The sequence below is a fragment of the Colius striatus genome, chromosome 3 (assembly GCF_028858725.1).
Source record: "Colius striatus isolate bColStr4 chromosome 3, bColStr4.1.hap1, whole genome shotgun sequence".
Classification (NCBI taxonomy): Eukaryota; Metazoa; Chordata; class Aves; order Coliiformes; family Coliidae; genus Colius; species Colius striatus.
Window position 1 is genome coordinate 87337026 of NC_084761.1, and position 14421 is coordinate 87351446.

The following is a 14421-nucleotide window of genomic DNA, read 5'->3' on the forward strand; positions in this document are numbered from 1 at the left end:
GAATTCTTTTGACAACAGCAGTATTCCAATCATACTGTATTTTAGTTTCCTTAAGACCAAGTTAACTAGACAAAAGCCTTAAAGTCAAAAGTAATGCACTTGTTAGACTTGGAGGGAGAGAATCTGTTTCCTGGGTTCAGAGTTCTGTTGTCTGTTGCAGAAGTGGGAAACAAACTCATAAATGACCTTTAAACTCTTTATAACTGAAGCGGTTTACTAGTTACCAAGTACCTGAATCTGGTGTTACTGAAGTACCCAGGAGTTTTATCATTGACTTCTCTTGGAGATATGACTGCTTCCATATAGTTTAATAATAACCCTTAGTAGGAACAGTCAAACAGAAGTGTTTTTAAATGGATAATACTTCAAGAGACTGCCTGTGGTAACATGCATTTAACTTTAATGATTTCTCAGTGCTTTTTAATAGGTTTACATTTAAATATATCTAATTCAGTATAAATCTCTTTACTCTCAAACATACAGTACTTTAAATGTTGCAGAAAAACACATTTTAATCTTGTCCCTGTTGTGCAAAGCTGTTAAGTATCTTGAATTACTCAAGGACTAATATTTGCTGTAGCTTTTTACCAGACAATCAGACTATGTAGAACTTAACAGATAGTGTCTTATTTCATAAAGGAGAATTAAAAACCCTAAAATTGAGGGCTGAACTGACTGAAATTCAGGACTTCCTCATTTATACTCTAAATCAAACATGTTTTAAGACAACTGTAGTGAATTGTTAGATTAGCAATGAATCTGGAGTCAAGCCTTCACTATTGTAAGCACGCACAATTTCTGTCTACGGTGAAGTGTAGTGCTCCCTAAAAATGGAATTTATTTGCTTGGCAGGATATTTTAAAAGATATATAAGCACTTTTAAAGCTTCATTTTCCCATGTTATTGTTGAGATATGCAGATGCCACTCATTGAGGTGTTTATGTAGCACAAAATAGATTTTTTGGCCACAGATTGGTAGTGGTTTGATGTGTTTTTAGTAATACTTCTAATTGTAATGCCTGTTGGAAGTTCTACTGTCTGAATGTCACCTTTTTGTTTTGCTCTCAGGTATTATGAAGCATTTCCTCCTCTTTCTGAAAAGCCAGTTTGCCTGCAGGAAATTATGACCGTATGGAATAAATCCAAAGTATGTTCTTACTCTAGCTCCTCATCTTCATCCACTGCTCCACCAACTAGCACGGATACATCTTCTCCAAAGGACTGCAATAGTGAAAGTGAAGCAACTAAAGACAGAAGTACTAAAGTATCTGCCACTGTACAAGAAAGAAGCCAGCAGAAGAAAAGTAAAAATGAGAAAGAAAACAAGTTCAGTAACAACACTGTTGAAGAGAAGCCCGTTTTGTACAAAAAGCAAGTCCGACATAAGTCTGAGGGAAAGATGCGTCCTCGCTCCTGGTCATCTGGATCCAGTGAGGCTGGCTCAAGTTCTAGTGGTAATCAAGGAGAGTACAAGGCATCAATGAAGTGCATTAAAGTAAGACATAAAACGAGAGAGGTTCGAAATAAAAAAGGGCGTACTGGGCAAAGCAGGCTTTCGGTGAAACCTAGTGAAAAGGCCGATAGAAAAGTCCACAGTGGAAGCAGTAGCAGCAGCAGCAGCGGGTCCATCAAACAACTGTGCAAAAGAGGTAAAAGGCCATTAAAAGAAATTGGAAGAAAAGAAGCTGGTGGTAGTGATGGAAAAGATTTGTATTTGGACAGCAGAAATGAAAAGGAATATAAAGAAGAACCCTTGTGGTACACTGAGCCGATCACAGAGTACTTTGTTCCTCTTAGCAGAAAAAGCAAGCTGGAAACTACATACCGCAACAGAGAAGATATATGTGGCGTAACATCAGAGGCTGTAGAAGAGTTGTCTGAATCAGTGCATGGTCTTTGTATTAGCAACAATAATATTCATAAAACATACCTCGCAGCAGGTACTTTCATCGATGGTCATTTTGTAGAAATGCCTGCAGTTCTAAATGAGGATATTGACCTCGCTGGGACCTCAGTATGTTCTCAACCAGAGGACGACAAATATTTAGATGATGTTCATCTGTCAGAACTAACACACTTCTATGAAGTGGATATTGATCAATCCATGTTGGATCCTGGTGCCTCAGATATGATGCAAGGGGAGAGTCGGATTTTAAATATGATTCGACAAAAGAGTAAAGAAAAAACTGATTTTGAGGCAGAATGTTGCATAGTGTTAGATGGAATGGAGTTGCAAGGGGAAAGTGCAATATGGACAGATTCGACCAGCTCCGTTGGTGCTGAAGGGTGGTTCTTGCAAGACCTTAGTAATTTAGCTCAATTTTGGGAGTGCTGTTCATCTTCTAGTTCTGGTGATGCAGATGGGGAAAGTTTTGGAGGAGATTCTCCGATCAGATTCTCCCCCATCTTGGACAGCACAATGCTTAATTCACACATGCTTGCTGGCAATCAAGAGCTCTTTTCAGATATTAATGAAGGGTCGGGTATAAACTCTTGTTTTTCAGTGTTTGAAGTGCAATGCAGTAACTCTGTTTTACCATTTTCTTTTGAAACACTCAACTTGGGAAATGAAAATGCAGATTCTAGTAGCACTGCTAATATTCTTGGGAAAACACAGTCTAGATTGCTAATATGGACCAAAAATAGTGCCTTTGATGAAAATGAACACTGTTCCAATCTTTCAACAAGAACCTGTAGTCCATGGTCACACTCGGAAGAAACACGTTCAGACAATGAGACTTTAAATATTCCATATGAAGAATCCACACAATTTAATGCAGAAGATATTAATTATGTAGTTCCTAGAGTGTCTTCGAGTTATGTAGATGAAGAAATTCTAGATTTTTTGCCAGAAGAAACCTGCCAGCAACAAGCTAGAACTTTAGGAGAAATGCCCACTTTGATTTTCAAAAAAAAATCTAAGCTAGAATCTGTCTGTGGTATTCAGCTAGAACAAAAGGCAGAAAGTAAAGACTTTGAAACTACACAAGGGTGTAGTGAAAGCAGTCCACGTGGAGATGGCTACAGCTCAGGGGTTATTAAAGATATTTGGACAAATATGACAGACAGAAATTCTGCAGCGATGGTAGAAATAGAAGGAATAGAAGATGAATTGTTTCCAGCTGATGTAAATAACTATTGCTGCTGTTTGGATACAGAAGCAAAAGTTGAAACCCTCCAGGAGCCCAATAAAGCAGTGCAGAGATCAGAGTATCACCTTTGGGAAGGTCAAAAGGAGAATTTAGAGAAGAGAGCCTTTGTCTCAAATGACTTATCAAAAGTAGATGGTGGTGACTATACTACACCATCAAAACCTTGGGATGCAAACCAGGATAAAGAAAACTCATTTATACTTGGTGGCGTGTATGGGGAACTCAAAACATTTAACAGTGATGGAGAATGGGCGGTGGTGCCACCTAGTCACTCAAAAGGGAGCTTATTACAGTGTGCAGCTTCTGATGTAGTGACAATAGCTGGTACAGATGTTTTTATGACTCCGGGTAATAGCATTGCCCCGGGTCATAGGCAATTATGGAGGCCATTTGTCTCATTTGAGCAGAGTGAGCAATCAAAGAGCGGAGATAACGGATTGAATAAGGGTTTTTCTTTTATCTTCCATGAAGACTTATTGGGAGCTTGTGGTAACTTTCAAGTTGAAGAACCAGGGCTTGAATACTCATTCTCTTCCTTTGACCTGAACAATCCATTTTCACAAGTTCTTCATGTAGAGTGTTCCTTTGAGCCAGAAGGAATTGCATCTTTCAGCCCTAGTTTTAAACCTAAGTCAATTCTGTGCTCTGATTCAGACAGTGAGGCTTTACACCCCAGGATATGTGGTGTCGATCGAACGCAGTACAGGGCTATACGGATTTCTCCAAGGACTCACTTTCGCCCAATCTCTGCGTCTGAACTTTCTCCAGGTGGTGGAAGTGAGTCAGAATTTGAGTCCGAGAAAGATGAGGGAGGTATTGCTGTCCCTTCTCAAGTAGATGTATTTGAGGATCCACAAGCAGATCTCAAACCTCTGGAAGAAGATGCAGAAAAAGAAGGGCATTATTATGGAAAATCAGAGCTTGAATCTGGAAAGTTCCTTCCCAGATTAAAAAAGTCTGGAATGGAGAAGAGTGCGCAGACATCATTGGATTCCCAAGAAGAGTCGTCTGGGATGTTGCCAGTAGGGAACCAAGATCCCTGTGTAGAATGCAGTATGAAAGAATCTCTAGATGGGAGGGCAATGGAGAGCTCTAAAGTAAACTGCAGGATAGTGGAGCCACGTGAGGAGACTGGCAGGTTTTGCAGTTGTAAAGCTGGGTGCCATTTCCCCACGTACGAGGATAATCCTGTTTCTTCAGGAGAGCTTGAAGAGGTATGTGGATATATAAAATTAAGGAATTTGCAGCTGGCAGCTGACAACCAGCAATTTGTCATGTGACAGTTCAATTTAAATGTTTGTGATTGTATAGCTCTCACTGGAGGTTCCATCTGAACATAAAAAAAACCCTGTTTTTACTGTAAGGATAACCAAGCACTGACACAGGTTGCCCAGGAAGGTTGTAGAGTATCCGTCCTTGGAGATGCTCAAAAGACACCTGGATGCGATCCTGGGCAACCTGCTTTAGGTGGCCCTGCCTAAGCAGAGGCAGTTGGACGTGATGACCTCCAGAGTTCCCTTCGAACCTCATTCTGTGATTCTGTGAAAAATTACCCATCTTCAGGCATCACGGTGTCATCTTGCATACCTTTAGAAATATATGCATGTATACACTCATGTGACTTTACAGTCTGTTTACCTTAGGTTTTTAGCTTATCTGATTTCCATATAATGTGTTAAAATGTGCATCAAGTTTTAGAGATGAGATCTTACTGATTTTGATTCAAACCTATTTTAAAATTTTGAAGAGGAGGATCTGAAGTCAGTCTTTTCAAGATATTTACTTCCAAGGAGAATTTGGAGTTGAATTATTGGATGTAAACTTCAGCAAAGAAATTTTTGTAGAAAGGCTTAATTGTCTGGAAATTAAAATGTTCTCATGTCAGCATAGACAAAAAAACAAAGCATGGATGCAAAATATCCAGCACTACCACAGTACTGTAAGGAGGCCTAAACTATGGGTTAAGCTCAGAGTTTTCTTTCAGGTAATTATAGTTATAGATAACGATTTCATTGTAATTAGCTAATGATCAAGAGCAAAAATCCATTCCAGACAAAAATACCCAAGTTTTTCTGTCTGTGAGCTCCCTCTGCTCTCCAGAATAAATGTTTGATCGACAAAATAATTATGTGGCTATCCCAGAGATAGTCTCTGGATAGTTAAAAATTTGCATCTCAGATCTACCTAGTTAATCTAGGTGAATCTGCTTCTGTAGGGGGGTTGGACTAGATGATCTCTAAGCGCCCCTTCCAACCCCTACCATTCTATGATTTTATTTTCCTCTTCATCCTGGTCTTCCACATATTCAGCAGTTGTAGTATCTACATCAGGAGGGAAATTGTTTCATTTTCAAATTAAGAGTCGCACCCAGTTGTGCAACTGTATACTCAGTTATAAATTTGAAACAGTAATGTATGGGAAAGCTAAACTTTGTTTTGTTAAAGCTAACATTTTTTCTGAACAAAATCAGAGTTTATTTTCCTTCTTTTGCATTTGTTTCTCCTCTTGTCCTCCTCTAAATTTAACTGCTATTGCAGCTTCCTTTCTCAATGTCTGTAAATTGGATGCCTGTTGCTTGCCTGAGAGTCAAATGTGACTTTTCCGTGCCCTTTCTAGATATCTTGCTTCCTGTTGCTTTGTTAACTTAATGAAGTGGCTCCAAAAACCTTCTCTGAAATCTGGGAAGTTTCTGTGTTTGTGCCAGGCCTTCCAAAAAAAGCTACCAAAAAAATTAACAAACTTAGACAATAAGTCTGAACAGATTCTAGAGTTACCTTTAACCAGGAGTAAGCAGAATCCAACTTTCTCATGCAGTAGGCCATAGCAAATGAACAAATTGTATAATATAGTCACTTGTGACAGCAAGAATCTTAAAAATTCCTTCCAGCCTATTCCAGATCTCTTTTCTGGATGCTTCTGTAGGGGGGTTGGACTAGATGATCTCTAAAGGTCCCTTCCAACCCCTACCATTCTATGATTCTATGCTTAGTGATCTGTGAGGCTGTTTATTCTCATCTTCACTTCAACCACTTACCCATTCAACAAAGTTGTAACTGACAAAGTTGTAAGGAGTTTGTGGTGGTTCCATAGTTTACAGTACCTTTGAGACTTGAAAAAAACCCTCCAAACCTTTAGTACTGAATAGTGCTCAAAAAGCTCTAGTATTTATTTTCAAGTTCCTTAGTGCAAGAAGGAAAATAGCTGCCTCACTTGCTCAGGTTGTATGATTTTATAGGCATTTTCATAGCTTCAAAGTTAGAAGCCACTGAGAAGTACAAAGGGCCAACAACTGTCTCAGCAGTCTAAGCTCCAATGTGGTTTGCAATTAAGCTCTTTCCTGAAGGCCTGAGGAGCCTGGTTACAGCCTAAACTCAGAAAGGCTGAGTTAACTATCCCTCCTTCATTTTGCATGTCTCAGAAGGATGTGTACTTACTGTGGGCTTTTCTGAGAGCCATTATTGTGCATTTGAAGATACATGGCTTTTTGGCTTGAGAACATTTATCTGAATTTATTATTGTAGCTAAGTCTACCTGTCAAAGAAGAGTTTTTAAAGCATTACAACAATTCTAATATGTTGGTTATGAAGTAAACTTTAATCAGTAAAGATGCTGACCATGTTGTGTGCTAGAAGGGGTCTATATGGCATGCAAATGTGTCTTACTGTGCAAATTCTTTTCGTTTAAGAGTTATATTACTTATTTTCGTGAACATTAAGCAAATTCAATGTCAAATACCTAGAGATAGAACAGTTTAGCACAAACATTCTTCCTGGACACCCCACACATTCATGCATGGGAAAAAGTTTTAACTTTAGCAGAGGCTGTGGAATTTACTACTTAGTACAGATCTATCAATATCTGTAAATAACTTTTTTCAATGAGATTTCTGTGCTTCCTTTTATTGACATGACAAAAATTAAAGTTATTGTTTAACTGACTTATCTAAGAAAGTTTGAGTTGTGTTCTGAGGTCTCCACCATTTTTGCATAAATAATACATGTGTAAAAAACTAATATAGACCACAGTGTAACAGTAACACATTCTATTTTGCATCACATAAACTTGAATTCTATACATGCTGTGCAAACACACGTCTTTGAATACCTCCTATTTGTAAGACAGTAGAAGAATGTGATTCAGTTTCTTCTATTCCATATTAGAGCACTTCTTTTAGAATTGAGGAATATTTTGCAGCAAGAATTTGCTGATAGCTCCTGCAGATGTTCTTCAGAAGTGAATGATAATTATATGTCTAGCCTTAAGATTAGAAAAAAACGAAACACCATCACCCAAACAAACAAAAAACCTACACACACACCCCCAAGCCCCCCAACAATAACAACAAACTCACAAAGAATACCCCTGAGTACTGACCTTTTTCTTCCAAATAAATATTCGTACTATTTAGCTGTGCAGTTGTTGGTAAGTACACAGCCTGGTCCAGTTAATGGTTTCTGAAGATAATGCTAAACCTCTTATCAACAGACTTTCCATGGACTAATCTAGTATCTGTGCCCTAGGAATGCTTATACTGTTAGGTCCTTGTGGGTTTTATTAGGATCAGTACCAAATTTTTAAGGTCTGAACATGCCTAAGACAATATGTTTGGGGATGAGGAAATAATGGAAGTGTCTATGGACCTCCTCACTTGGCCTGTTAGATTTGGTGAGGTACTTGGCTTGACTGGAGTAATGCAACATAAGTGTGTAACAACTTGAGGGAAAAGAAGAAGGATGCCTCTATGTACATTGGTTCTGAGATACTCTACCTAAGTTTATGGCATGTTAAGAGGGAGACAAAATTTGGAGGGGTCTACTTTGTGCCTTAAAATCAGAAGTGAGTGGGAAAAACGTTAAAGAGAATGCAGAGTCATTCGTATACAAAGCAAAGGGCTTGATTGTGAAAGAGTCATCTTTGGGCTAGCTGAGGGAAGGATTGGTGCAGATAGAAGTTCTGGGTATCTGCTGATCGTGGCAAATGATGAAAATGCCTCCGAAGACTTGGGAGTTCTAATTGTCTAATTAACAAGACGTTAATTTGCTGAAATCCTGAAGAGTGAAAGTAACTGGTTAGAGAGAGACTTTAAAAAGGGTTCACAATGATAGTGTAAGATTGTGATTGAGGAAAAAACAAAGTATTGATTTATCAGAGAGACTGCACTCAAACTAAGTCATTTGGTTTAGTAGGGGACAAGGGAGGTAATCAACTTTTCTGGTCTGGAGTGTAAAATATCCCTGTTGATAACAAACTGGGAGAGTCTGCAGTTAGGCTGCAAGGCAAGGTTAGAATGAAAAGGTTGTTAAATTGGAGAGATGGTCTGAAAAATCAAATGTAATATAGCAGGAACAAATACAAACCTATAAAGAAAATAATAAACTTGAAACAGTGTGAGGAATGACAGGCAAGGAAATTATGTAAAGCAGAAAAGCATCTTCAAGTAGGTCATAAGCCAAGCATAAATCAGCAATGACATGGTGCAAATGACAGCAACATTGTGATATATAAATAGGAATGCTCTTCTATAAGAGGGGAAGTAATTATTCTGCTGGAGCTGGAAAGCAGTCTGCTGGAGTACTGGGCTCAGCTCTCATCGCCTTGTAACAAGAAAGATGTCCTGAGGAGAGCAATATAAAGATCACTACTTCTGAAAACAGAGTGAGGGAAGTGGGATTGTTTTAACTAAAAAAAAGATAAAAACTAACACAAAAACAAAACAAACCCCCAGAACTTGAAGAACCCAACAGTTTTGCGGAAGCTATGTCCATAACTTGTAACAAAAAGCTGTGTTGTACTGTGGGCTCCAGTAAACAGAAAGGAAGTAAATGTGATGACCTTAAATCACAGCACAGGAAATTAAGAGAGAGTTCAAACTGAAAAATGAGCTTACTGTAATGCTCAGTTATTTTTAGGGAAGCAGGGGAAGTTCAGTGTGCAAGAGGAAAGACTGTATTATCTCCAGTACATATATATTTTCAGTGAAATTCAAGAATTGGGTGATTGTCAAATAGGTTTTAAGAAGTCTAGGCTCAGGTCCCTTTGTTTATTTGTGACCAGCTTCTTAAGCCAGATATATCTTCTCTGAGTTAGCCGATGAACTAAAATTGGGATCTGATCTTTTGGAGCGAGACTGCATTCATTTTACTTTGACTTCTAAATTATTTATGTGTTTCTTGCTTTCCTTCTAATGGTAAAGGGTTACAGAGCAAGTTCAAGGAAACTTGTACTTAGAGATTAATACAGCTGCTTTTTCTGTGGTTGGTTAGGAAACCGTCAGTTGAACACTTCAGATAATATTCAGATCACGATGAAGCTTCAGTGCTCATTCTGTTCAGACTCAGCCCTCGTCAGCACACGTTCTGAAAGCCTGGAAATACTCAGTGTTGGTGTTTTCAAATTAGTATCTAAAGGCCAAATAAACTGATAGCTATATCAATTTAAAATGAAAAATAATACCTGTTTAGATGGGTAGCTGGAAAATTTAATAAAATTTTTCATAAAATACTTGAAGTACCCTTTTTTCCAAGACCTTCAGGCAGATGGTCCTTAAAACTATAGACCTCAGCTCTGAGAAATGCTTTGCATAAAATTTTGCTTGAAGGATAAATTACTGGCCAGTGTAACTTTTCTAAGTAGCACATGACTAATCTACCATATGAACTTGCTGTGGACTCTTGTCCACAACTTGTGAATGTTCAAAACTTGTGATGGAAGCAAGGAAATGAACAGAAATGATTGTTACGTCATGCAAAAATGTTAGTTAAGGAACAGAAAAAAAAAAAAGTGCTAATGTTTCTCCCATGCAGACTGTCGATAAAATAAGATTAAAGTTGTTAAGCACATCCTATACCAGTTCTTAGTGGAGAAAAAAAATGTGTTGCATATTCATAAGTCCTCTAAGAAATTTGTCTGAGGTTACAAAATAAAACTGTTCTTTTCTGCCAAGAAGAAAGAATAAAGTAATTCCTTGGCTGCTTTGTTCCAAATATGTGAGTGGAGGAGGTGAGGAAAAATCCGATCATCTGGAGGAAAATGGCATTCATGGTTCTCTGCTTGTATTCTGTTTTATTCAGTTGTATCCCTAAAACACTGAAGTTTGTTGCCATCATGACTCTGGAGATCAAATGAACTGGCTGCCCGGGGAGGTAGTGGAGTCCCCATCCATGGAGATATATTGAAGATACATAGGCGATGTGCTGAGGGACATGGTTTAGTGGTGGGCTTGACAGTGTGAGGTTAGTGGCTGGACTTGATGATCTTAAAGGTCTTTCCCAACTAAAATGATTCCATGAAAGTAGTCTTGAAGGTTAAAGGCCACTCCTACTAGATTACTGAGTTATTTCACTGCAGTTTGATCTTTGAAGCAGCACTAGATTTTCTTTGTTTGAAAAACCCCAAAACTTACTTATATTCCTTTAGAACATCTTTGTACTGATGTTTGCAGAGGGATGGTTCTTTGGTACAGAGAGGTTAAATCTGAAATTTTGGATGAAAGACCTAAGTGGAAAACTCTTGAACCTTCTGAAGAACTTAATGCATTTGAGAAAACAGACTTCATGGTTGTTTTTTTCAAAAGCGATGTTGGAAGGAACAAACCCAAGCTGGATTCCAATGAAAGATGTATAAGTGCCGTTCAAGGTTTTGAAACTGTTTTACACTCAAACTCTTAACACAAACAACATAAAACATTAAGATTTTTTTTTCCTGCGGTTAGCTCTCAGTATGGGAAAGGAACGGGGAGACAGAAGCAAATTTGGAGTTTTATTTTTCTGTATGTAACTGTACAACTCTGACCCAAATCCACTGAAAATTCATAGACCATTGCAGTTGAAATCAGCCAGGATTTGGGGCAGGAGAATCTTGCATAACTACTGACATTAGCAGTATTGTTTAACTTGTGAATGCTGAAGTCCTCAAATGATTTTAGATCAGCTCAACCAGAGGTTCTTAAAGAAGCCTCAGTATGCCCATAGAATGATGAAGGAAACCCATCAGTTGTCTCTCAGCTCTCCAGTAAGAGTGGCAGTGAAACAGCGTTGCAGTTGGATTTGTCTTTGAGCTCTACTTAAGAAGAAAGGAAAATAAATATGAATGGTTTGAGAGAGGAAAGACTTCCACTAGAAATTTCTAATACCAGCACCATTGAGAATAATAGCTGTGGAGATGGGTAACCAAAGAATGCCAACAAATTTAGATAGAGTCGTGGTACTATTCTGGAATTTGCATTTCGTATTTACTAATTGGGAGTATTTAATTCACAGAAGTTTTCATAATGATAGGCTGTGCAATTACAGTAAAGCAGCTGTAGGGAGAAATGGTTTTCTTCAGTGAATGTGCAAAACAGACATTTAGCTTATTCCCTCCATCCTCTCCCAAACAGGGCCCCCAAATGGATTTTGTGTGGAGAGTGGGTCTTTCCTTTCGCTTTACACATCTGACCCTAATGCTGGTTTAGAAATGACATGAGTCATTCTAGGAGGGTCAGCATGGGGTCAAAAAGGCCCAAGTCTGAGCTCAAACTGAAGTCCTGCTGGGCTGCTACTCAGTTCAGACAGGAGATGTGTCTCTGGCTTTCTCTGACTCTTCTAGTATCCAGTCAATGCTGGAAGGACACAGGAGCTGAGGCAGCCTGAGCCAACATCACTTCAGTCACAGAGCCATCCTGAAGTAGATCTGTAGGCTCTGTCAGTGACTTAGCCTGGGAAGCAAGAGGGCTTGTAATTCCCTGCCAGGTTTAAGCTGGCTCTGCTTGTAACCTGCTGTGGTGCATCCAGCATATCCCCTGTACAGATGTGACACCAGTGATGTGACCAACTGGGAAGCTAAAAAGCATTGTGCCTATGGAGTTCAGATGCTTCTGTCTGTAGTCAGCAGCAGAGTGAGGCAAGGAAAAAAGTGTAATCTTGCACACATTTCTAAGCACAGCACTTTTGAGTTACTTGTTTGGTTTGAGAAGGACTTAATATTCTTTATTAAGTGGTAAAGTATTTCTAAGTTTAGGTTCTTGAGGTGTGTTGTTCTACAGTTGCTTATGGAGGAACAAAAGACAATTAGTTAATTTTCCGTGCTTAAATGTCCTCAGATTTACAGAGGAGGAAGCTGGGCAAAAACTCACTGTTGAACCTCATTTGTTAATGTTTTTAGTAGATAGTTGCACTATAGTTTGGTTGTGAATCATTCTACCTGATACCTATAGGGAATGTTACAAGCTGGTGTCATCTTTTGAAGGCTCGTGGGGTTACCTTTATGATGCAGTCATAAAATTAAGGACTTGTGAGTTGTGCCAAACCTTTGGTATTTTAGCCACATCTGGGAAAGGACTCGAGTAAACATAAATTACAATTATAATGGGGTAGGGGAAGTATTTGGGCATTTTTAGTGAGTGGATTGAGATTATTTTTATTATAACGACAGCTTATTAATCATAACCAGTTTTTCTCCATGTTGACGCGTTAATTCTCTAGTGCAATTCTATGTTACCACATTGAGGCTGCTGCTAATTCCCCACTCCAGACTTTAAACGTTAAATTTTGCTGCAGTTTCTTGGCTTTCTTTTCTGTTTCATTTTACCTGGAATTACGTGTCACATTGACTAATGCTGTTTCGCTGTATTTTCATCTCTTGGGTAGCTATCTGTTCTCTCTTGGTTTGTACTTAGATTGTAAAGTGTAGGGGTTGAATTAATCTTTTTGTTCTGGATTTATACAGCTCTCTATGAGCACAGTATGAGCTATAAGAGTTCAGATTGTGGATGCTATGTTATAGTTTGATAGCCCTTTCCCATTAGTATTAGAAATGGAATGATGTGATCTATGAGACGTAACAAATTGGTTGTAATACCAGAGTTTTCTCCTTTACATGTAAGTATATTTATGGCATAATGAAGTGTGATTATTGTCTAAATGCTTTCCTATATTGAATACTAATCTGCAGAGAATGAGTGGCAGCCAGGAAAAGCAATGCTGGTGGGAAAAGGCGCTCTATTCTCCCCTTTTTCCTGCATCACAGTGTGAAGGTAAGAAGCTATGCCTGTTTGACTTGCTCTTGCACCTATGTTAGAATGAAATGCTCTTTCTTACAGACTGCAGTTGTTGGAGATGAATTAGAACTACCATCTGTATTTTTAAAACAAACAAAGTAAACTTCCATAGTAAATTATTTTTATCTGAGAGACAACTGGGATTCCTCAGTTGCATTTGTAAGAAAACTGTCATGCTCTTAGTCTTAAAATGAAAGTACTTAGTAATCTTAACTATGCTAACTATATTTATTCTATGCAAATAGAGTATTAATCTCTGACTCTAAAAATATTTTATTACATTTTTTAATATGTTTCAACCTGAACAATGCTCATTAAGTAGCTAATTTTACAAGGATGTGAAAACATGGGAATTCCCTTTTATGGGTTGGCATAAATAACATGCTAGTTATCCAGTGAATGTGTAGAATTTCTCCCAAGCAGGGAAGGAGAGGGATTTGTCTGTTGGCCACTCCTTTTGGAGTGACAGTCTGGAATTCGTGTGTCCCGCACAGAGTGTAACTGCAGCCTTGCCAGGCAGGCTACTGGCAAGCGGGAGCAGGTGTGCTTGCAGCACTCCTTGCCTCCCAGGAATTTGGAGCATCTGACAGCTGGCCCAAGCCCAGCCTTTCAGTGGGCAGGCAAGAATCCAGGCAGCTTCTGGTTTTTTCTCTATACCCATTTACCTTTTCTGGAGAGAAGGCAAGATGCTAAATAAGAACATTCTGTAAACTGACATTACTAGCAACACTTTCTGATGGCAAGGGCTTAGTTCAATAAGCTTTTGATCAGAAACGTGGTTCCTTAATAACCTGCAAGTAAGTTAGCCAGTAATTATTACTGAACTATTTTTGGAATGCAGCTTAAAGTGCAACCAAGTAAGCCGTGGTTTTGATGCCTAAAATGCTCTAATTTGATGTTCAGGAGAGTTTGGAAAAGCAATTTCTTATTTTAAGAACAACTTTACTCCCAACAATAGAAGTGTGTTGCACAGTGGGAGAGAATAGATTGATCTTACAGGACTGTGATTTGCCTCCTGGTCACAGAAACTTCCCATATTAGAAAAATACCCAGTATTTACAAAGTAAAGATATTTAGTGTCCTTTTGTAAAGTTGTGGGGTTTTTTCCACGATGATAATTGCAGAGGTATGACCGGTCTAACAGCAACTGCAGACTGGTACTCTTGAGTCGATATTTTACACGGTAATCCTGTAAGGAATTCCTGTGAGCGAATTGTGTCACCTCCTGGTGAA

General features: G+C 38.6%; 1 protein-coding gene across 9 annotated transcripts in view; it reads left to right on the forward strand.

Moving 5' to 3' along the window:
- The window catches only part of KIAA0232 (KIAA0232 ortholog), a 69347-nt gene that overhangs the window by 50451 nt on the left and 4475 nt on the right, over window positions 1-14421 (forward strand). For all 9 annotated transcript variants that reach the window (XM_061991862.1, XM_061991856.1, XM_061991861.1 and 6 more), the window contains 2 exons: window positions 1069-4366; window positions 13083-13164. In XM_061991862.1, the coding sequence (XP_061847846.1) occupies window positions 1069-4366; window positions 13083-13164 (3380 nt within the window). The remainder of the gene's footprint in view (window positions 1-1068; window positions 4367-13082; window positions 13165-14421) is intronic.